The sequence below is a fragment of the Cnephaeus nilssonii genome (assembly GCF_951640355.1).
Source record: "Cnephaeus nilssonii genome assembly, chromosome: 20".
In the NCBI taxonomy this organism is placed as follows: Eukaryota; Metazoa; Chordata; class Mammalia; order Chiroptera; family Vespertilionidae; genus Cnephaeus; species Cnephaeus nilssonii.
The window spans coordinates 13605499-13630063 of NC_137091.1; the positions used below are offsets into that span (position 1 = coordinate 13605499).

The 24565-nt window shown below is 49.3% G+C and overlaps 1 protein-coding gene across 2 annotated transcripts; it reads right to left on the reverse strand.

Moving 5' to 3' along the window:
* Window positions 1–1508: 1508 nt before the first annotated feature.
* On the reverse strand, window positions 1509–19980 carry SLC7A6 (solute carrier family 7 member 6). 2 transcript variants are annotated; one of them, XM_079799688.1, is made up of 12 exons: window positions 19815–19980; window positions 19680–19741; window positions 19306–19401; window positions 18516–19065; window positions 11533–11658; window positions 9654–9798; window positions 8871–8994; window positions 8554–8657; window positions 4520–4616; window positions 2383–2532; window positions 2086–2269; window positions 1509–1648 (listed from the first exon to the last, which is right to left on the reverse strand). In XM_079799688.1, exons 1-12 carry the CDS (start codon window positions 19963–19965, stop codon window positions 1554–1556), a joined length of 1884 nt encoding a protein of 627 aa, XP_079655814.1. In that variant the 5' UTR covers window positions 19966–19980; the 3' UTR covers window positions 1509–1553. The 2 variants fall into 2 exon arrangements, with proteins under 2 accessions (XP_079655814.1, XP_079655815.1); XM_079799689.1 differs by lacking the exons at window positions 19306–19401; window positions 19680–19741; window positions 19815–19980 and having other exon boundaries at window positions 18889–18910.
* Between the last annotated feature and the right edge of the window lie 4585 nt (window positions 19981–24565).

Genomic DNA, 24565 nt, shown 5'->3' on the forward strand with positions numbered 1-24565 from the left:
CAAGCCAGCAGGTTCTGGGCCCAGGATGATTCGGTCTGAGGTCATCCTAGGAGAGTTGTACAATCCAGTGCAGCCAAGCTGCCCATGAAGGAGCGTCCACTGGGCCAATCCTGCTCTGCCTGTCCTGGGTGTTAAAGAGCAGCCTGAGCACCAGAATTAGTTATTCCAATCGTGCAGTCTGCTGAGGAGCCAGACTGAGGTTAAAGCAGCTTTTTTCCCAGAGTCTTCGCTGATCTCCACGGGAAAAAAGAAGTCCCCACGAGTACCAAGGTCTTCCTGAGACTAAAGCCCCACCAGACCTCGCCCCAGGAGGCAGGCAGGAGAGGAGTGCATTGTCCCGGTGATCCACACCAAGGCGGCTCAGTGTAAACAAAGCCTGGTGTTGGGGACAAGAGGATGCGGCCTGGTGTGAGGTTTTCAGAAGAAGAAAACGACCACGTCTAGCACCTAGGAGGGCTTGCGTGGGTCTGCACAGCAGCCCCTCACACCGACCCTTAGCGAGTGGAACAAGCTATTTGGTGGCTTGAGTCCATGAGACATTGACAGCTGAAAGAATTCAGGTGATCTACCTGAACGAGAAGTTTCTGTCCTAAAGTTCGTACCAGAAACCAAGAGGTTTACTTTATCATCTAGAACACAGACAAGCTCTTAAGGAAAATAAAGGATTATCCTTCAAAACAACAGTAGTGCCAGACTTCTGACTCGTGAATTTGTTCATGTGTCCTTGCTGAACCTGAGCCAGGTGCTTGTAACGTGATCTGTCTATATACTAAAGTGTAATCGGTACATGAGTAAAAAAAATCTTTAAAGTTCACCTTTGCAGGTAACACTCAACAGAAGATTGTGCTAAAACCAAGCCAAAAAATAAAAATAAAAAATCTGCGGTCAGAGTCTGACCCACCACCACATAGAAGCACCTCTGAGGACAGAGGGACTCAGCTTTGGGTACTTCGCATTTATAAACAGCCTATTGCATCCTGTAGATGAATACCAGAATTCATCTAGAATTGGTGTTCTGGATTAAATAATATAAATAAATAATGGAATACAACCATTTCCCCCAGGGAAGGATTTTGAACCAGAGGGAGAAATGGTAGCATTTCAGGCCTCTAAAGTCAGGTGCCTGGACCTGGTCAGAGGAAAACTTGTCATAAAAGCAACCCCTTTGTAGAGACTCCTGGTTCAAACCTCAAGTACCAAGTTTAGAAACCCCCAGCCACAGCTAACCTAGCTAGCACTCCCCCTTCCCCCAGTGCAACTCACCAAGTGTCTGTAAGGGCTACACCACCCAACAAAAACAAAACTCAACAATCATTCCCAAGCCCTCCCCTGCCCCCACTGTTAGGCTGGCCCACACTCAGGCTTCTTCCATAGCTTACCAATGAGAGTGATCACCTGAGGAAGCTATCAGCCCTCAACCCCCTTACATAATGTGTGCCAACAGGCTCCTTTAGTACAAGAGGGCTGGGTCCACACAGTCTTGTCATCTGGCCTTTGGTGACTGTGGCCACAGGTAAAACCTTCCAGGCCTCAGGGGACTTCACCTCTGGCCTCTAGTCAGTTTTCCTCTCGACCTTTGTCTCTTCAGCTACATCTAGCTCAGTCAGGACGCAAAAGCAAATCTTCTGGGTGACTTTGGTGATAGCAGCTAAATGGAAAAAGAAGAGAACTTAGTAAACTGACATTCACCTACAACCCCAATCTGAACACCACAAGGCTGTTCAAAGCACATCTGTGGCTCCCTGCTCATCTCTCCCTTGGGTATCCTGTGTCAGGCTTTGCTCCTCACCCCCAACCAGCCTCACCATCCCCAGTCCCGAGCCCAACCAGTCTTGACACTTAGATTGCACTTATAAGAGGTAGTGTTTTAACCCCAACATAGGACTCTAAAGATAGAACTAAAATCATATCAAGATCAAAAGGGAAGAAGTCATGTGGGACAGTCAGGTCTCAAGGCCTCTAGCACATCACTAGTTTGGAGGAAGCCAGCTACCATGCTCATCTCTCCCGTGCATCTGTGAACACACACACACACACACATGCGCGCGCGCACCACCAGTGAGTGATGGGCAAAGAACAGCTCACCCAGGATATTCCGGACAAAGAGTGGCCTCCGGGATTCTGGCAGGTAAACACCCAGGAAGTAGACGGGGATTCCGGAGAGGGCGATCCCGATGCCAATGAAAGAATTGATGGTGTCACCAAAGAGGGGCACAATCACCAGAAACAAGGAGCATATGCAGAACACGATGGGAAAAAACAGGCTCAGCTGAAATGAAGGGGGGTGAGATATCAGGTAATGTGGGATGGGGGAACAGGGTATGGAAAAGAAGTCACCTTTGGGAGAGGGCCCACCCTTCTAGTCTGCCCAGAGCCACTGACCTTGAGAGGCCGGGGCCGCTCGGGCTCCTTCCAGCGGAGGTAGAGCTGTCCAGCAACAGATAGGCCCACAAAAAACCAGTAGCTGAAGCTGAAGTAGTTGATGAGCAGGAAAACATCCTCCACAATGAGGTAGATGAGTGACATTGTGCACTGGATGGGGAGGGAGGGAGGGAGGGAGCAGGAGAGGGCAATGTCACCACCAGGGACCCCCCCAGATCTGCTGGCTGCTGATTTAGCTTCACCAGATTACCTCTGGCTCTCTCCAGTGACCCCCTGCCACCAGAAAGGTCCATTCTCCACGTTAATCTTCATGGTGGCAACTCTCCCTCTTCAGCTGGAGGCCCGTCCTCCACTCAGCCTCCTTTAGCCTTCTGATGGCAGACAGTGAGGCCCTCCTCACTTCAACCCACTAACCTCAACATGAACCACAAGGTGCCCTCCAGGTCTTTACACATGGGTCCTGACTACTTGGCATACGAATGGGCAAATGCCTTGTCCTGGCACCTTAGAAATGCAGATTAGAGCCCTGGCCAGTGTGGCTCAGTTGGTTGGGTGTCATCCTGTGCACCAAAAGGTTGCCGGTTCCATTCCTGGTCAGGGCTCAAATGCCCGGGTTGCCTCTCCATCCCTGATCCACCGACTGGGGGCATGCAGGAGGCAGCCAATCAATGTTTTGTTCGCTGGCATCATGTTTCGCTCTCTCCCTTCCTTTCTCTCTAAAAATCAATAAAAGATCTTAAAAGAAAATTCCAGGAGGAAAGTACCCTCTGTTTTTTTCAGATATTCAACATAAAACTAAATAATGAAGCTTATTGCTGATGGGGAGGATTAGTTGAGATAATGATACATTTAAGGGGCAAATCATTATACTTGGCATATATAAAGTACCCCAAAAGTTAGCTGCTATTATTATTATTTTTATCCCCAAAGAGCTGAACCCAGACCCAAAGGACAGAGCCTAGCCCCAAAGCTTGAAGCCCAGCCCGGATCAGCGAAAGCCAGTCCTGAAGGGCGGAACCTCTCTCCGAAGAGCCCCGCCTCGCCCCTACAATCCCCATTCTTCCCGCAGGCCCAGGGAAGCCAGCCTCAGCGTGCCAGAGTGACTTCCACAGGCGCCTCCCCCTGGAGAGTCTGCAGCCCTTTCAACCTCCTACTATTTTTATATGATAAAAATTTGAAAACTGGAAAAGTTGATTATTCAATAAATTATATTGGCATAGCTGGTTAGCTATTTGAGGGCAAAAAAATTAAGTGAATTCCCACCTCACCCCATACATCAAAATATAAATTCCAGAGGAATCCAAAACTTAAACAATTAATTAAACCATTTAAGACCTAATAACAAGAAAAATTAACTGTTTTTCAAATCTTGGAGTAAGGCCTTTTTTTCTCAGGGTCCCTGTTAGCTTTTATTGATATAATATCTTAGTCCAAATTAGAAAGTGGTGGTCTTTCTTCAGAACTTTCCACCTGTCAGAATACTTCCATAATTTACTAATTTTGTTGGAATAAAACACTTCACTGCCATCTACTGTATATGAATGTATGATGTCTATGACATGAATAGAGGCCCCTAGGGTAGCTGGTGTTTAACTGATCTGGCTTTTCTAAATATGACTTTTTAATGTTTTTTTTTCTTTAGAGAGAGGAAGGGGGAAAGAGAGAAGCATTGCCGCTAGAGTGAAACATCGATTGGCTGCCTCCTGCACGTGCCCCAACTGGGGATCGAACCCACAACCCAGGCATGTGCCCTCACCGGGAATCAAAATGGCGACCTTTCGGTACATGGGACAACACCCAACCAATTTAGCCACACTGGCCAGGCCTCTAAATATGATTTAATATTTCTTGTTAAGAGGAGGAGCTGAAAGAAGGAGAGGAAGAAGCCACTGACATAACAGAGAAATCTTACAAGTTCACTTTTATATTCTTTTATAGCATTTGCCTTCTCTAATAGGACTAGGCTTTACATTTACGTTTTTAAATAATTTCAAGAAGAAAGAAGAAACACTGAGAGGATAAAGAACTATCTCAAGAAAGCTAGTATACCTCCTACCCAACAGTTTTGCAAAAAGTCAGCAGGAGTAGTACAGAGATATACCCAGTCCCCCTTCCCCCCGCGCCCAGCAGAGCTTACATTGAACAGTAACGCGGGGATGGGTGTAAAACGCTCAATGTGGATCATGGACAGAAGGTCTGGGAGGTGGCCCTCCCGGGAGCCCACGAAGAACAACCTGGAGGAACAAGAAATGTGTCAGTAAGATCCTCTTTACTCAGCCACATAGCCACACTCCTCACCCAGACAACTAGGCTCAGAGCTCCAGAATAAAGCAGGGAGCAGTCCCTCAGGAACACCCCATGTTCTCTGCACGCCCAGTCCGACCTACCCCCTTTACCCAGGCTTCCTCTCTGCACCTTCTTCAACCAGGGCACCTCACCATGATCCATAAATGCCCTACTCCACTGTTACCCAGGCACCACCATCACCCACAGATACCCCCACTCCTCTCAATCACAATACCCCACCATCACCCAGTGAATGCTTCACCCTGCCATCACCCACTGGCACTCTAATCCATCCCACCAGAGGTACCTTCACTCTGCCATCCCATAAATTTCATACTTAACACAATGACTTTTATTTTTAATGTTTTTTTAGAGTGAGAGGAAAGGAGAAGGAGAGAGAGAAATATCCATTGGCTGCCTCCTGCACGCCTCCTACTCGGGATCAAGCCCGCAACCCAGGCATGAGCCCTGATCAGGAATCAAACCTGTTGGTGCATGGGACCACGCTCAACCGACTGAGCCACACCTGCCAGGGAAACACAATGGCTTTTTAAAGAAAAGTAGCCAGGCTTCTCTTGTGCCCTCATATATCTTCTCTGAGCTCTTGACGTGTGATAGGCCAGAGCAAACCTGGACTCAAAGCGACAACCCAGGCTTCCTCTCTGCACATAAAGAGCCCGACTGACTGGGAAACGGAGCAGCAGAGAAATGAGCACCACCCAGGGCAGGCAGCGTCCTCATGCAGTACACAGCCCTCACAAGGCTTAGGGGTGGACTGGGGAACAAAAAGCTTCGCAAGAGATGACCACATCTGGGCCGGGAAGGAGAGCTGGAGTCTGGCAGACGGTGAGTGGTGGGTGGGGAAACAGCATGGGCAAAGGCAAAAGAGGCTTGGAGGCGGAACAGTGCGGACTCCCTAAAGGTTGGTACTAGAATGCTTGTAGTCCCAGGATAAGGAGTGTGAGCAGTGTGCTGGGGAGAACTTGCATAGGAGGACATACTGTGGAGTCTGAACAAGCATGAGAAGCCAGCCGTGGCTCTGGAGAAAAGGCCTGACAAGATCTGACGCAGAGACGCTGGTAGCATCAACAGGGAGAGACTAGGGTATGGACAGAAGGCCAGGCAAGCTCATCCATGATAACTGCCATAAGAGAGGAGGCCTGCCCTAGCCGGTTTTGCTCAGTGGATAGAGCGTCGGCCTGCGGACTGAAGGGTCCCGGGTTGCGGACTCGATCCCCAGTAGGGGGCCTGCAGGAGGCAGCCGAACAATGATTCTCTCTCATCATTGATGTTTCTCTCTCTCTAAAATAAATAAAAATAAAAAAATGAATGAGGCTCAATGCCCTGGCTGAGGAGAGGACAGGATAGATGTGGAACCTCAATCAAATGTAGAGATCCTGTGTCTGTGTGTGTGTGTGTGCACACATATGCACACATGTGCACATACATACACTGGGAAAATAGGCTGGACACCAAGGATAAAATTAAGAAGCAAGGAGGACTGTCCTGGCCAGTGTGGCTCAGTTGGTTGAGAATTGTCCCAGCAACCAAAGGTTGCTGGTTTTATTCCTGGTCATGCCCAGGTTGCAGGCTTAATCCCCGGTAGGGGGTGTGCAGGAGGCAGCCGATCGATGTTTCACTCTCACATCGATATTTCTCTCTCTCCCTTTCCCTTCCTTTCTCTCTAAAAAAAATATATATAAAAAAATCAATAATAAACTTTTATAAAGAAATAAAAAAAGAAGCAAGGAGGACTGATGGTCCACAAAATCACAACTGGACACAAAGAGCATTTGGAGTGTATATTAAGTTTGAGATACTCGTGGGTCATCCACGTGGAAGCATAGGAGTTGATGATATCATCTTTAAAGGTGCAATTGGGCAAGATGTTGGAGTTGGCTGACGAAGTTAATAATCTGTACTAAGTAGAGAAGAAATGTGGAAGAGAGGATGCTGGGAGGGAGTAATGTGTAGGTGAGGCAAAGGCGTCTAGTACAAAGCCCAAACCAGCTGCGTGGGTTACAAAGGAAAACCGAAGAAGGCAACACAAGCAGAACAATTGTGCATTACTTCGTTGACAACACTGCACCGCCCTTTGTGTGCAGGTCCAGATTCTTACTCTCGATGTCAATGTCCCAAGATAGCTAAAGTGGAGTGAGGGGAAGAGTCACCTTGTACCAGCACCTGGACCCCATCCAGTCAATGTCCCAAGATACCTAAATATTTGGAGACAACTGGCAAGGCCAACTGGGACGTTTTGAGCACCAAGGAGTATGAGGCCAGGGGAAGTACCATCTTTGGGGGGGCGGGCAGGCAGCTTGTAAAGAACCACAAGGGGTAGGACCTTGGCCACGGCAGGCTGAGGTGAGAGGAGATGACACTATATTCTTTCGCAAGACCTTGATTTCTCTGTTACTCTTGTTGCTCCGGGGAGGCCCCAAGTACATGGACTGGGGTGTCAAAACCAGTTCAGAAAAAATAAACAGGACAAAACTTTCTCTTATCCTATCTGTTCCTGTGGCAAATCTTGATTGAATGCCTATTACACTCCTGGCCTTGGGGATAGCAACATTTATGGGGTGAGAAATCAGGAAAGAAGCCTTCTCCGCTACCAGAGTGTCACAGAAGCCACAGGAACCGTTTCAGGAGTAAAAGGCTGTCAGCGTCACTTGCTTCGTGCGTCCAGTATTATAAGAACCGTGATGAAAGCAGGCTAAGGAGGGGTCACTGGTACCCTTAACGAGAACATGTTTTAGGTACCAGAAGCCAAAGGGTAATGGGTAGAAAGATGAATGACCAGTGAAATACACACTATTCCCTCCAGAAATGTGCCCAGGAAGGAAGAGGGGAGCTGGGAAGAGCTCTTTTGTGACTTCGGTAAGTGGAGATGAAAGAAGCTTGGGCAGGCCCTGACCGGTTTGGCTCAGTGGATAGAGCATCAGCCTGCGGACTGAAGGGTCCCAGGTTCGATTCCAGTCAAGGGCACGTACCTTGGTTGCGGGCACATCCCCAGTGGGGGGGTGTGCAGGAGGCAGCTGATCGATGTTTCTCTCTCATCGATGTTTCTAACTCTCTATCCCTCTTCCTTCCTCTCTGTAAAAAGTCAATAAAATATATTTTTAAAAAAAAAGAAAGAAAGAAGCTTGGGCAGAGATGGCTCCCACGGGGGAACACCCACCAAAGAGAAGGGCCAACTGATGCACCACAGTGCTAAGGAAGGGAAGTATCCAACCTTGACACCAGGTAGCAGAGTGAGCCCGGCAAGGCTCCCTTCTCTGAAACAACAGCAAGGAGAGTCTCTGCACGGAGAGGAGAGAAGGAGCCTACCTGTGGGGCTCCGTGTTTTCTGTGAAGTGAGGGGAAGAGTCACCTTGTACCAGCACCTGGACCACAGCCAGTGCTCGCTAATCATTTACTGAAGGAATGAATCCTGGGGCTGTACCATAACCCACAAGGAGCCTAGAAGCTGGTCCCTGACAGGGTCCCTAACCCAAGCTATTACCTTCTTCTTCCACCTCCTATCAATCTGTCCTTGGTTAGAGCATCGTCCCGATTCGCCAAGGTCATGGGTTTGATCCCAGGTCAGGGCACATACAAGAATCAACCAATGAATGCATAAATAAATGGAACAACAAATGGATGTTTCTTTCTGTCTCTCTCAACTCAATAAATAAAAGCATGAGCTACCAGCACACAAACATTTGCACAAAGGCAGACGCATGCACACTGATATGCACACACACACACACACACACACACACACACACACACACACACACCCTGTCTTTCTAAGAAAGGGAGGAAGGAAAAGAGGAGCTCTTATGGGCTCACCTAAAGCCCCAGAGAAAAGTGGAGTCTGTTACCATTGAGGCAGAGACACAGTACCTTGATGAAGCAAGGATAGACGCATTGAGGCCCCCAAAGCAGGACAGGGCAACAGCAATGGGAATGGTCCAGCTGAACATGCCAAATGTCTGGTCAGCAAATGTCTGGGGGCAGAACACAGAGGCGCACTCAGCATAGGACGGGGTTCCCTAAGCTTCCTGCATCTAGGCTGTTGGGACGAACACAGTCACTGCTGAGCAGCCCCACCCTCTGGCCGAGACCCCCTCACCTCGCCTGCAGAGCTGGGGTGGCTGCAAAAAGATCAAACCATTCAGTGTCATAGGCTGACGAGCAAATGGGGATCCCAAGAGACTCACCACGGCCACGGCGTCACTGTCAAGGACATCTGAAATGCTCAGCACTGTGTAATAGGCCACGTTGGTCAGAATGTAGATGAGCGTCACAATTGGCATAGAAATCCCAATGGCCAGGGGCAAATTTCTGTCAGCACAAGTGAGACAGGACTACCTAGAACCAACCTCTCCTTGGGGTCAAGGTTCACCCAGGGATTTTTTTCTGACATTTCACAGTTCCCTGGCCTCTGGGTCTTTGAGGTACCTCTTCCCCATTATGTCCTAGGATGGGTATGTATCCCATGCCCCTGGGCTCTCTAGAGAGAAGGGGGAAGAGAAACCCTTCTCTGTAGAGATAGCTCATAAGCTCATGATGAATATTTGATGCTCGCCACACTGGACCCATGGGTCCCACTGGGGAAGGAGCAATGTCCTCTAGGGATCAGAGGTCAGGCTGAGCACCTGGCTGCCCAGAATAAACTTCTGCTCCCCAGGCCTCAGGGTCAGTACCAGAGTGCAAGGTCCCAACACCTCAGCCCCAGCGAGGTCTGCTGCCCACTCAAGGACCTCTCCTTGAGGAAGAACCTGGTTTCCTCCAGTATGACCCTGAGGGTGAGGAGCCACAAGCTTTCCTACCTTCACTCGTTCCCATCCTAACCCCTAGTCCCTCTGAGCTGGAGGAGGAGGAGGGAGGGATGAGAGACAGAGGGACAAGGGGAAGGAAGAGGGCGACCTTGCCCTCTACCAGCCGTTGCAGCCACGTTGGGGAGTGAGAGCTGGGGAGTGGGAGGGTGAGCCCACCTTTACCTTTCTGGGTTTTTGATTTCTTCTGTTACAAAATTAAGGGTGTCCCAACCTGAGTAAGAGAAGAGGGCAGAGTAGAGGGCGAGAGAGAGGTTTCCCATGTCCCAGGAGGAACCCTCAAAGGCGTCCTGAAAGTGCTCAGAGCGTCCTGTGGGAGCAAAGGTGGGAGGGGGAAGGATTTCAGGGACGAGGAAGGAAAAGAAGAAGAGGGAGGAGAGATGGAAGGTGTAAGAAGAAGGGAAGGGTGGGGAGAAGGGAGGAAGAAAGAGTAAGAGAAGATGGGAAAAAGAGAAAGGAAGAGAGTCAAGAAAAGAAGGGAAAAGCAAGGGGGAAGGGGGAAGAGGAAAGGGGGAAGGAAAAAAAACAAAACATAATTTAACACCAAAAAAGAAAAATAACTACCAGCTCCCTACACTTAACCCCAGCCCTGCTCTCTCAGGAAAGTTCACATTCCTTTACTCAAACCAGACAATCTCGGATAAGGAAGGGGCCTCCCAGCTGCCTCTGCTGTGACACCTGTTCCAAAGCCGTAGTGAATTTCCATTTCCTGCAGTGACCTCAGAGCAGGCCACACCTCTTCCTCCTATTTTTTAGAAAGCACCCTGTTTACCATGAAAAAAGTCATTTTTCGCTAACAATGACACTTCCTGTGGAACCACCTCTCTCTGCTCAGACCCCTGCACAATTTGGTCAAACAGTTTCTCAGTCTCACGGAGAGAGAACTGTTGCTCTACTTGCCGTGGCTGAGGATGGGTGGGGCAGGAGATCACAGGCGATGTCGGAACTGGGGTCTTACTTCTCACTGGGCCTGGGGTTGATCTGGGTCCCCTCCACCCTTGAAGCACCGGCCTAGGCACTTGTCCTTCTCCTCGGAGACCTCCAGAGACCACACGGACTTGAAAGCCCAGGATGGGGCACCCAGCTGCCCAGTGGAGAGACGTCCTGAACACACTGCAGGTTTCTAACAAGACCCAGGCTTCTAGGGGAGCCTAGACCCGCCCCTCAATGTGGCAAAGACGGCTGGATGTTCCTGAGACCTCGGGACGGCCAGATGGTGGGCTGTACGTGCTGCCGTGGCACACGTGCAGAGGTGCTAGACCAGCTGCTTAAGAACTGCACGGGCACTTCTTAAAAACAGACCTTTTTCCACTCCAAACCAACCAGAGTTTGATCCAATAGGTCTGAGATGGGGGTCTCAGTGCTCCGGGTGATTATAAACACAGCCAAGTTTAGAGAAGGGTTGTAACATGATAGCCTGGGCCTGAGGGCTTCTCCATGGGCTCAGGAGATCCTGGGAGGCCTGTTACCCTCACGGCCAGTTTGCTCTGATCCAGGAATGAAAAGCTTTTAAAGGCAGCCTGCAGAAAAGTCGGTGCCAACTTCACAATATTTTAATATTTTTCTGAGAGCTGACTTTGGGAGGGAATCCTGAATAAGAGCAAGTCCAGATGAAACAATCATTCATTTTCATACCCTACACCCTCCCCCTCTCCTCCCCACATACACACCCTTCCAGCTAAATCTTCCTACTTGCTGCCTGGCAATCACAGACCAAAAACAGGAGCCAGAGCAGGGTTTACTCTATCCCCGCTGTTTGCTTTTATGACCCAATTACGACCCAAGTTCCAAGATCTCTCAGCGGCTTCTCGCAGTGCTCCTAGCCTCCTTAAAGGGAGAGCCCTGAGGGAGGGGCTGACTCATGTCCATTTGGCCAAGCCAGCCTGACCCAAGAGGCCCAGGAACAGATGTCCTATTCTCACTGACACAGTCTACCATGTGCAGAGAGCTGAACATAAAGCTCAGAGCATCCCCACGTCCTCCTAGGGAATCCGGGGACCTCCCGGAGTCTTCCACCCTCCTTCCCACCTCGGGCCCTTCTTACCCTGGCACAGTTTAACAAGGCCCATGACAATGATGGCAATGAGCGCTAGGACCTTCGCGTAAGTGAACGCATCCTGCACACGTGTGCCCCATTTGACATAGGCACAGTTCACAAATGTCAGCAGACCTAGAAGAAAAACCGTACAGTCACTGGCAGGCTCCGGCTGAGGGCACAGAGGCCCAACCTCCTTTGCCAGAGTCTATTGCTTCTGCCCTATCTGCCTAAAGCAAAGAGGCCAACGACTGGTCAGAACCCGAACAGGCAAATGGAGGGACAGCTCCCAGGTGCCCCAGCTGAGCGTTCCCATGAACAGCCCCTCACTGCTGACAAGTAAAGATACAAAGGCATGACACATATTCATAAATGTTTTGTTTTGTTTTGTTTTTTAATCCTCACCTGAGGACATCCCTTCCATTGATTTCCAGAGAGAGGGGAAGGGAGGAAGGGGGGGGAAGGGGAGGGGGGAAAGAACATCCACGTGAAAGGTACATGCCCTTGACAGGGAATTGAACCTGCAACCCTTCAAGTCCGCAGGCCGACGCTCTAACCACTGAGAAAAACTGGCCAGGGCCACGTTCATAAATTCTGACAACCAGACCATTTTTGGAAATTTCTCCCAGGCCCACTCAGACTCCCAAGGTCCTAAACCACCCAAGGCACAAGGCCTGCCCATGGCCACATTAGAGAGTAGAGACAAGAGAGGCCCATTAATAAATGAGGTGCGTTTGAATGTAGGTGGCAGGTCACCTAGGAATTCGACACTGTTTTGTGTATGAGTGTAAAAAATCTGTCATGTGCCTCAGCATTTCACACACATCCTGTCCATTAATTCTCACAACCCCAAAATATAGACATTCCTATTTCCATTTTATAGGTGAGGAAACTGAGGCTGAGAGGTCCATGAGGAAACATGGACCCCACTGATCTCTCCCAGTCCCCACAATTCTCGGGGGGGTCCACGAGAAGTGAGCTCACCTGGGCATTCCCTGGGCTCCTGTCAGCACCCTGGGCTCCTGTCAGCACCCATGGCTGGATGTTCCAGCTCCTCACACACCTCAGCGATACCCGGGCCCTGTGTGGAGGGCCTCGGCACTTTACCCCTGGTAAACAGGTACTGCTCTGATCCATAGGGAAGGCGCAAGAGCAATACACAAGGGGTTCCAGACCACCCCTACCTTTTCCTACCTATTTTGCACTCTACTTCACCAGACTCTCTCTTTACTGGTGCCAGATACACAGGAAAAAGAAATGTCCTCATCTCCTCCTGCGACAGCCACAGCAACTCTCACTTTCAAGGTCTAGCTCTAGCCCCACTTCCTCTGTAAAACCTTCTCCAAACAGACCAGCAGCCAGTGGCTCCCTGAGCTCTCTCCCCGCTAGGCCTGCAGCATTCTCACTTCACAGCACAGCTCAGTGCCTCAGGCTGTGGTCACAAGAGCCTCTGTCTCAGGAAGGTCTGTCTCTCCCTTGGGCATTTGGGTGGTGCTTCTCGAGGAGATCATAATTCTTAGGGGGAACAAAAGCATTTTGTTTTCTTAAGCTTATCGCCAAACAGAGAGGGGAAATGGTGAACTCTGTTAGAATCAAGTCGGTGATGACCTTCACTTAACCTTGAATTCCCCGGAACAAGGCAAGTGTCAGAAACTCGGACATCCTTCCACTCCATGGAGAGAAAGGCGAGGGCCAGCCTGTGGAAATAAAACATGGTGGCTGAAGGGCCTCGAAAACACTTGGAGAGCTCTCACTCCATACTCTGGCAAATGTCATAGGAGGTGGGGGTTGTGGGGCGAGGGCGAAGGCCAAGGGGAAGGGGAGAAGACCAAAGGAATGCATGCTGCTGCAGGGCTTCCCAGGGACCTGCCCTGCTAACCAAAGTGCATGGGGCTAAGCCTAGATCAGCTGTCAGAAGGATTACCTAGTTAATAGCCACCAGTAATCCACAGGCCCTTGTGCAATACGGTAAGCATATTGTGAGGTGCCTGCCTCCCTGCTGGGCCCCTTCGCGGGAATTGCTCCCCCTCCTCTGCTGTGCCTGACCAAGCCAGACACGGGACCCCAGCTGAGCCTATTGGATCATCCTTCCCAGGAACGTGGAGTCGGGATCCCCAGAGACAGAATCTATCGCATAGCAGCAAGTCAGTCACATACAAACCCTGTAACAAGGGAACCACAAGAAAGCAAAGGAAGCAGGACCACGGAAAGAAGAAGTGAGAGGGTGTACAGCTTGCGATAAAAGTCTGACCAGAAGACAGAGAGAGAGATAAGAGACAAAGACAGAGACAGGGAGAAAGGGACAAAAAGAGAGAGAAAGGTGGACATACACAGGAAGTGGCTGTGCTCCGGGCTCGTAGCACCAAGATGTGGCTGCAAGATGGGGAGAGAAGCTGACATACCCCTTAGCCACACAAACAGCCACTCCCTCACACTTCTGCTCCTTCTCCCACCCTCCGCCCTGCCACACGCTTCCCCCATGGCTGAGGCCTCTCTGCACACAGTGGGAATTCACCACGACCAGTGCTGAAGGAAGGAGTGAAGGCCGTGCCTGCCTCGTGCCTCGTGGGAGTCCCTGCAGAGCGCCTTCTGAAAGACCGGCTGGAAGGTACCATTGAGCCTGGTCACCGTGGCTGCCTCTGGGAGGAAGACTAACGCTTGGAGAGGAAGGGAGACCTTTTCCCTCGTACTTAGACTTATTTACCATGCACAGATGCTTCTCTCTCAATAAAAATAAAAATACTTAATGAACAACATGCAGCCAGCCAGGGAGCAGGGTCTGGAACAGGATGAGGCGAGTAAGGCACCTGGGACACAAAAGTTAGGGAGGCGCTCACTGTCAGAGGGCACTTGGCAAACCATCCTTAAATGCTGGCCCCGGGCGCCTTGCTTCACCCAACGCTCAGCCCTGCCAGAGAACAGAGAGCTCTGAAAACAGTCTACCAAGCAGCAGTCAAGTCCTCTGAATGTTTTCCTGATTCTAATTAAGAAATAAAAGTTCACCCCACCGGCGTGGCTCAGTAGTCAACTTATAAACAAGGAGGTCACGGCTCAATTCCTGGTCAGGGCACATGCCGGGGCGGCAGGCTCAGTCCCAGTATGGGGTGTGCAAGAAGAAGCCAATCAATGATTCTCTCTCATCACTGATGTTTCTGTCTCTCTTCTCCCTCTCCCTTCCTCTCTGAAATTAATAAAAATATGTTTTTAAAAATACATTTTTTAAGTACACTTTCCGTCCACAAATAGTAAAACAGAAATAAAATTTCACCAGCTGATCCTCACTCCTCCATGCCTCCCAGAACGTCCATGTGAGGGCTCTTCAAGGCTCTCTGGGAACTAGTGGCTGAGAAAGGAGTATTCATTCAAATAGCAAATCTAGACCCAATCCCAAAGCAGAAACAAATCCCCAAGTCTCTCTGTGGCAAAGACCACTAGTTATCTTCTAACATCTGTTTTTCCATCTTATCTTAGTAATAGAAATCTTAGCCGGAGCCATGGTTGCCCCCAAATAAAGTGGACATTGCCCAGCCTCTCTTGCAGGGAGGTATGGCCAGGTAACTAGGTTCCTGCCCCAGGATGTAAGCAAAGTTTCACTGTGTGGAAAAAAAAGGGCCACATGCTAACCTAACTCAGGGAAGGCCTGCGTGGTGGCTTTGCAAACTCAAGAGACCTAAAGTAACCACAAAGGATGGTCTGAAATTAAAACCTTTGATTAAAAAGCAGTTTAATTAGCGGGTAGTCATGTCCTAGGCCAGTATCTTTTGCATCTAAGATAACATACCTATGGAATGTCAGGGTAACTTGTAACTTTCCTTTTTCCAGAACTCTCAAGGCACAACTAATGTGTCAGGGCACCAGGGTAGAGACCACAAATTCCCTCATTGTTAGCTGTTAATTGTTGTTAATTGTTATTAATCTTATTAATTGTTGATTGTTAACTATCCTGTACCCGCCTATGTAAAAGAAGTATGTATCGAGCCCAGCAGGTGGGACTCAGTGGTTGAGCATCAACCTATGAACCAGGAGGTCAGGGTTCAATTCCTGATCAGGGCACATGCCTGGGTTGTGGAATGCAGGAAGGGACATGCAGGAGGCAGCCAATTCTCTCTCATCATTGATATTTCTATCCCTCTCCCTTCCTGTCTGAAATCAATAAAAATATATTTTAAAAATAGAAAAAGGATGTTATAAAAAATAAAAATGTGTCTGTCAATTTAATTTTTATCCAATCCCAGAGTTTCCCTGCTTTGCTTTCTCCCACCTCCCTAATCTATCACCAAAGGATTTCATGTAACCCACTTACATCTCCTCCTTTCAATGTAATGTATAAAACAAGGTGAAAAACTGCCATTCTCTGGAGCATTAACCCAATACGTTGAGATTCTGCTTCCCAGCTGTGGTCGACAGTTTGGCTCCAATAAACGCACAAAAATTCTTCACACGTTTGAATGTTTTCATACATTAGCAATATGAATAAGACCTCAGGAAATCTCTTTAAAGGGTGAGGCCTGCCTTTCTTTGTTCTTCCTCTCAGCCGTGATGCAGACATGACAGCTTGAGCTTGAGTAGCCAGCCTGAACCGCCAGCTGGGAATCACATGCTGAGGGCAGGCCCGAAAGGCAGCGGGGAGGAACCTGGCTCCCTGAAGGATTACAAAGTCATCCTGCAAGCCCCACACTGTCTGCTTTTAACATGTGGAAGAAATAAATTTCCATGTGTGTGAGCCATGCTGCTTTTGGTTTTCAGTGTTTGAAACACAAACTAATCCTGAATAATACATGTGCCCTCAGACAGACCTGGCAACCTGAAGTTGTGAGTCCCAGTTCTGCGGACAGTCACAGCTCCTCTTCCCACAGGCCACAGGGAGGGGAAGGAACCGTTCCATACCCTCCTCCTCCTTTCCCCCTCCCACCCCCGCTCCTGCTCCTCCTCCTCCTCCTCCTCCTCCTCCTCCTCCTCCTCCTCCTCCTCCTCACTGTTGGCCTTGACAAACAAACCCTCAGGGGCAATGGAGTCTCAACTGTGAGGAGGCCTCCGCTTTGATGCCTCTATGTCAGTGCTGAACTGACTTCCTTGTTGAAACCGGCACAGCAAATACTCACCAATGATGTGTGTGAGGCTACATAAAAAGCAGCATCCCACAGAGATAAATGTACTGACAATAACTAAGCCAGAAACATACACTTCTGCAGTCAAATCAAGTACTGGGCACCTATACTTACAATGCTGGGCACCTGGCCAGAGAGGGGACCTTTGGACCTCAAGAACTACCGCCCTAGCTGGTGTTGCACAGTGGTTAGAGTATCAACCTGTGGAACAAAGGGTCTCTGGTTCGATACCCAGTCAAGGACACATACCTGGGTTGCAGGTTCGATCCCCAGCCGGGTCTGGGCACGTGCGGGAGACAACCGATGTTTCTCTCTCTGTCTCTCCCCCTCCCTTCCTCTCTCTCTAAAAATCAGTGGAAAAAATATCCTCGGGTGAGGATTAACAAACAAAAAAAAGTCCTCAACACTTGGTGGTAGATTAAGGGTGATTTGAGACTAAGTTAATTTTCTCCTTGATGAATATGTTTTATAATCAGAAAACCATTCCCTTTTTTAGAGAGCTCAGTCAGGCCAAAGTCCCCCTGGCCCAATCCTATCAGATATACAACTGAGTACCCACCCTCCCTCCTCCCTGGGGTATCTGTGGAGGGGTTCCCTTTAACATTTGTCTGTAACAAATGCCTTAAAGTTAGAAGGCACAGTGTACGGTACAATCCTTTATAATCCGGTGCTCTCAGTCTATTTTTAACACTGAGGATAAATTACATATACTGCCAAAACTTTTGCAAGCAGAGATATGGAAAGAACACAGTATAATTAAGTGCCTCTGGCAACACAATGCTAAGGAACACAGGGAATTCTGGGCCACTTCACAGCTAAATAAAACACGAGCTCCACAGGACTGGGGAAATTCACAGCAATCTCTTTCCCTTTCTGTGACTTCACACAGAATCCCTCCTTACCACCTCAGAAGAGAAAAATGAAAATAAAGAGGGATCCACGGGGATCTCTTAGGTTCTGTCCTCAAAAACCCAAATACAGGGTAGAAGCCACCCACCTGCCTCGCACTGGCCCCAGGCAGGACTTGTTTACAAAGTCAGGGTAAAGAAATCTGAAACACCAAAGGGGAAAAGCCGTTTTGGTGTGGTGCCTGCTGCTTAGAACTGGCTGTGACAGTGGCAGGAAGAAGTGGCCCTGAGGTCCTGCGGGCCTGAGGGATCACCCACCATCCAGAGAACCCCATTTCCTCACGGAGGCCTCTAAACTGGCTGAAGATAAAAAGCTGGGGAGCAAAATAACATTTTTTTAGCAGCATAATCAAGGCCTCACCACTTATGGTTTTTTTTTTCTGGGTGAAGTTACAACTGGTGATATTGATTCCAATCAAAACACCTACAAGACAAATATGCCAGTAAGACATGCACCGACCTGTCACAGACTGGGGAACAGATCTCGGGGACAGCCGAGAGTGAAAGGAATGTGAGGCACTAACAGCCACAAACAAATTTAAACTGCTCCCACCCCATTCTTTACCCTTATCTCAGGACCAAATGACTTTGGTGAAATTACTTCTTGAGCCCGGCCGGCGTGGCTCAGTAGTTGAGCACTGTCCTGTGAACCAGAAGGTCACGGTCCGATTCCCGGTCAGGGCACATGCCCAGGTTGCGGACTCGACCCCTAGTAGGGGGCGTGCAGGGGGGCTGATCAATGCATTCTCTCTGATCATTGATGTTTCTATCTCTCTCTCCCTCTCCCTTCCTCTCTGAAATCAATAAAAATATATTTAAATTTTTTTTTTTCAAAAAAGAAAATTACTTCTTGAAGAGATATAATACCTCTTTTCCTCCCAACAACCAAAATATGCTGTTCAGTATAAGGTACTATTAGCATTATTAAACTAACCGCCAACCCCCACCAATACTCCCCCAGAGCCCCCAGACTTACATATGCAAGCAGCAGCGAGGAGACGGCAGGCCAGGTAAGGGGGATCACAGGTAGGAAAGGAGGGCTGGATGATGTAGTTGGCAAAGGTGATAGCGATGATGGCCTGACTGGTGGGCTCAACGATTAGCAGGGAGGCCCACAGGCGGATGAAGGCAATGAAGCCCCCAAAGGCCTCTAGAATATAAGCATAGCTGGCCCCGGATTTGGTGATGGTGGTCCCCAGTTCTGCATAGCAAAGGGCGCCCACCACAGAGAAAAGCCCGCCAATGGCCCATATGACCAGCGACAACCCATAGGAAGCCGTGTGTACCAGAACGCCCTTGGGTGAGACAAAAATTCCTGAGCCGATCATGTTGCCCACCACCAGGCTGACCCCATTCAGCAGCGAGATCTCCTTCTTCAGCTGCATAGTTTCTGTGGTCCCTTGAGGTGCCACGCTCTCATCTTCCTCCCTGGGCTGGTTGGCCTCAGACATGAACTGATAGGTGGACGCTGTGCTCTCCCTGGCTTCCATGGCAAATGGCTCCTTCACACCAGTGTGGACGACAGCCTGGCAAAGAATAGAAGTATGTCAGTCCAAGGCTGGGGAGGTGCTAGTTTACACCTGCAAGGCAGGCCGATTTCCCTGCCCACCTCTTATGTGGGAACGGCACGCCTCACACACGGACCTAAAATCAATGAGCCTGCCTGTTTCCACCACAGGACTCAGGGAAATGAGTGGAAACTGCTCCCAAGAAAGATACCAGAAAAGATCAGGCAAGATACGAAGGCGACTTCCAACATGAGGTACCTGGCTTGACGCCCAGGCTAGGCTGGCATTCGGTTTATCCATAGCACAGGTTCTCCTGAGACGTAGTTTTTGCAGCTTAAAACCTGCAAGCCCGCCCTGTGGAGAAGACCAGAGTCCCGGCACCAGGTTCACAGCCCTAGCCAGCCTGAAAGGCTTCTCATTGTCCATCCCCAGGTAATCCTGCCCGCTCGCCCCCACCCCAGCGTAGCAGGGACTTCTGCAGCATCCAGCCACATGTGGGAAAGTCTGCAGCTACTGTCAGGCTAGCAGAGAACATGAGCATGTGGTGGGAAGGGCCAGGAAGACGCTAAGACAAGGGCACATCCCTATCGCAGAGACTGGACCAAGGAGAAGACCCTCATGAAAATACACACCCATATGTTGCTCTTTCCTCCATTGCTCCGTGCCCATTCAACACCTTTCTTTTTCCGGAGTGCTCAGAGAGGGATAACATTAATAAGACCAGGTGGAGAAAGAATATTCAGAGGGCATTCTAACGTGGAGCTCACCTGCTATGGGATTATCTGCTTTTCTCCTCAGCATGCCCCTCACTACCATCTGAGTTGCAAAGAGATTCTCCCAGAATAGGATCCAGAAGTCTCGACACCCAATCAAAGCTATAAGGTCCCTCTTATCCACAGATCTGGTTTTGGAAGGCATCCTCCTAAAGGGAGATGGAGCGCACACACACACGCACACACACACGCACGCACGCACGCACACGCATGCACACACATGCACAATACTACCTTTGGATTAGAGTTGGGCCAGTCCAGAAACTTCAAGGAAGCTGGATTCTACACCAACCTACCTACGAAGGACCCAGAAACTGTCAAAGGAAGACGGCACCTTCTTGACCCTCCACTCAGCATGGCCTTCTCCCTCCCTCAATTCCTGTGCCCTGGAGTCAAGAATTCAGAGTCCCTATTCCTGACTCACCTTGGGGAGAAAGGAATCTGGTAGGCCATGTAATCCCCACCCAGGAATCAGTCCTTCACGGGCAGGGAGATACTTCCATGGATAAGAATGGAATCTCAAACAAAGAATGGATGAATCACTACGTCCGCTTCCCAGAAGCCTCTAATCTGCTCCACAAAATGGGTGTGCCAGAGCCTTGCCTCACCGAGCTCAGCGCAAGGGAATCAGGGCCTTCGAGAGTGAGCAGTTCTCAGGCAAAACTCCAATCTCCACAGCCTCCCCCCAAACTCCTGCCTTACCTAACCCAGGCCCCTTTCAGACGACAGACCTGAGCCCACGTGAAAAAAGATCCTCTGGCCCAGCTGGTGTGGCTCAGTGATTGAGCATCAATCTATGAACCAGGAGGTCACAGTGTGATTCCTGGTCAGGGCACAGGCCTGGGTTGTGGGCTGGATTCCCAGTGTGGGGCGTGCAAGAGGCAGCTGATCAATGATTCTCTCTCATTGTTGATGTTTTTACCTCTCTCTCTCCCTCTCCCTTCCCCTCTGAAATCAATAAAAATATGTGTGTTTTTTTTTAAAAGAAAAAACCACAAACTCCTTTGGGGCATTAGTAAACCCTCCGCCACTCCCCGAGGAGGTGAGCCAGTCTCCCTCGGCTTAGACAAGGCCCGGCCGTAAGGAGGCACCACTTTCACTCCTGGCACCACGCCTGCAGATTTCCCTATGCAGCCACACGGAACCTTATTTGTTTTCACGTGTCTGCCAGGTGAGTCCAAAACAAGCCAACAGCTGAGGAGCCTATATTCTCACGAGTCTAGGGCAGAGAGACCTGGGCTGCTTTTTCACCCAACACAGGAGCCGAAGAACTGGCTCCAGGGACCACGCCAGCCTCCTCCGGTCCCATCAGACCCCACAGGGTATTCTATTTGGACTTCGGTGTGGGTTTTCCACACATCGAGCAATTTCACAACACCGACTCGTGTCCTACAACTTAAGTCAATTCTGACGCTACCTACCCAAAGATAGTATCAGATTCCACAGGTTAAGGGCTCAGTCCAGCAAACCTGCCCCTACTACCACTTCAGATGCCAATCACAAGTCCAGGTTGGTTACCAGTGCTGTTGACGGACTGGCTGTAAGTTGGGGGTTCCTACGACCCCCTCCTTGAGTTCAATTAATTTGCTAGAGCAGCTCACAGGATTCAGGAAAACTTACTAGATTACCAGTAGGGTAGGGTCCCGAGAGGCTGCCGCAGCAGCCGAGCCTTCCTCCCTTCCCAGGTCACCTGCCACTGCCTCCAGGGCCTCCCTCCCTTCCCCCAGCCGGCCCCGCCCCCTGGTCGAACTCCCAGAGGAACTCTCGGTCAGGGGACAATTTGCATACCACGCTTTTATTATATAGGAAGGTTATAACTCGGAGGTTTTTCTCCACAGGCCTCCATGGAGCCTCATAAGAAATACTAGACAGGAGACCAGAGAAAGCCTTGCAGCAGTACTCGTCTGAAGAAAGCAGTCACTACTCTGTGAAAAATACACAGGTCTACCCGGTCCCTTCTCTAAAGAAGAAAAATCTTGCCCAGCTGGTGTGGCTCAGCGGTTGAGCATCAGCCCATGAACCAAGAGGTCACCAGTTCAATTCCCGGTCAGGGCACATGCCTGGGTTGTGGGCTAGATCCCCAGTAGGGGACATGCAGGAGGCAGCCAACTGATGATGTTTCTCTCCCCATTCCTCTCTCTTAAAAAAAAAAAACACAAATCAATAAAGATAAAAATATTAGACACCTGGGGAAAAGGCAGCAAACTGTCACTACCAAAATAGCTGAGGCAGAAAATTCGGATCCAGAGGTAGAGCCTCAGAGGTGTCCTACCTCTGGGGGCGGAGTAGGGTCACCCAGAAAGATCCATCCAAACCTAGAGCCAGGGAATCAGGGCCTGCCTAAGACGAGGCTGAACCAAAACAACTGTAGCAAGTACCCAGCAACAAGACTACTGTGGTAGGTGGTGCCTCGGGCACAGGTGCAGAAAGGCTTAAAGCTAAAAGTGGAGCATAAACACAGGAAAAACCCTCCCTCTAGCAAACCTGACCCTTCGCCTTCGGTGCATAAAAGGAAACCACAGCAACAACAAAACCCAAACACAACTCACCTCCTAACCAACTCAAACTTCTACATTAACCGCCTAGTAAAAGAAGAGGGGTACTTACTTCCCAGAATGAATGCTATGCATCTACATCTGGCAATCAATAACAAACTACAAGCAACACACAAAAAAAACAACAACCCACTATCAAGAGGCAAAGTGATCAATAGGATAAGACTTAGAGATGACCCAGATATTGAAATTATCTACAGGGAAATTAAAATAACTATGATTATGTGAAAAATAATATAAGCAAAGTCACTTTGACGCGGAGTAGGAACGCCCATCCCAGAAGAACAGCCTTGCATATCTTACTTTTCAAACTTCTGGAATGTTAAGACTGGCTAAAATAACCTCTGGGCTGGGGGCCTGAAATTTAAAGACATTCTTTAAATTCCTATTGTTAGCTTATCTGCACCTATAGAAATTCCTTCCTTAGCTTTTTTTTTTTTAAATAATTTTCTTAATTTTATTTATTTTATTTTATTTTTTTGAAATATATTTTATTGATTTTTTACAGAGAGGAAGGGAGAGGGATAGAGAGTTAGAAACATCGATGAGAGAGAAACATCGATCAGTTGCCTCCTGCACACTCCCTACTGGGTATGTGCCCGCAACAAAGGTACATGCCCTTGACTGGAATCGAACCCGGGACCCTTGAGTCCGCAGGCCGATGCTTCATCCACTGAGCCAAACTGGCTAGGGCCTTCCTTAGCTTATTAACACGCCCAAAAACTCCCTCCTTTTCTTGTCTACATTCCCCTTCCCTCTCCCTCTCTCTGCTTCACCTCCTAATCCTCTCTACCTGAACCAATGCTATTGTTTTAGATCTCAAATGTTTGTTGCCTCTCACATTGGCCTTTTATTTGTAGGTTAACAATGAATACACTAAACGTTCTCATAGAAAAATTGGACAGTATTCAAGAACAGATGCAAAATTTCAGCAAAGAAATGAAAACCACAAGAGTCCAGGAGAAACCAAGATAGCGGCATAGGTAAACACCTAAACTGCTGCCTCTCACAACAATTTCAAAACTACAACTAAAAGACAAAACGAGCCGAAACCGGTTTGGCTCAGTGGATAGAGCTTCGGCCTGCGGACTGAAAGGTCCCAGGTTCGATTCCGGTCAAGGGCATGTACCTTGGTTGCGGCCACATCCCCAGTAGGGGGTGTGTAGGAGGCAGCTATTCGATGTTTCTAACTTTCTATCACTCTCCGTTCCTCTCTGCAAAAAATCAATAAAATATATTTTAAAATAAAATAAAATAAAAGACAAAACGAACATCATCCAGAACCACAGGAAAGCTGGCTGAGTAGAAATTCTACAACTAGAAGGAAAGAGGAAAGCACACGGAGAATCAGAGGAGCTGCAAAAGGCTGAGGTATGGAGACACGCACGCGGGCGGCTAAGTGCCTGGCTGGCTTTCTCTAGCGGGAAGGAAACAAAAGCTCCCGACTGCGCTGAACCCCAGTTCCGGGCGAGACCCTGGGGACCCAGGCTTATACGGGGGGAATCTGGACTGTCAGGCAGAAACTCAGGGGGGCCACGAAAGGCAGAGGTCTGGAGGCGCGCGCGCAAGTGCACGAAGAGAGGACTGACTACTGACTGCGCTGCCACTGGCTTTCTCTAGCGGTGGGAAACGGAAGCTCCCCACTGTGCTGACTCCAGTTCCGGGCGAGAATCTGGGAATCCAGATTCATTGGGGGAGAAACTGGACTGTCTGGCAGTGGGCGAAACTCGAGGGTGGCTTACTCTTAGAGGTGCTTTCAGCAATTACCAAGGGACACTGAGAAGCCAAGACTGTCTGCTCAGCCCTGAGACTCCACCCCATCCAAGCTGAGCACAGAGGCTTTTGCAATTTTGCAAGTCTTGTCTCATGAGGCTGTCTCCAGCACAGAAGTTCTCCCAGCATAGACACAGCTGATCCTCACAGCCAATTGGCCAGGAAGTCAAGCCCTCCCAGTGATACCAACAACAATCAAGACTTAACTACATGCCCTGGCTGGTTTGGCTCAGTGGATAGAGCGTCAGCCTGTGGACTGAAGGGTCCCGGGTTCGATTCCGGTCAAGGGCATGTACCTTGGTTGCAGGCACATCCCCAGTAGGGGGTGTGCAGGAGGCAGCTGTTTGATGTTTCTCTCTCATCAATGTTTCTAACTCTCTATCCCTCTCCCTTCCTCTCTGTAAAAAAAAAATCAAT

Excerpts from the sequence above, each read along its gene's own strand:
- SLC7A6 (XM_079799688.1), bottom strand. The coding sequence starts at position 19,965 with ATGCCTTCCAAAACCAGATCTGTGGATAAGAGGGACCTTATAGCTTTG. Across the intron at positions 8,995-9,653 it reads GAAATCAAAAACCCAGAAAG|AAATTTGCCCCTGGCCATTG; the intron begins GTAAAGGTGGGC and ends TTGTGCTGACAG. Across the intron at positions 4,617-8,553 it reads TCTATCCTTGCTTCATCAAG|GTTGTTCTTCGTGGGCTCCC; the intron begins GTACTGTGTCTC and ends TTGTTCCTCCAG.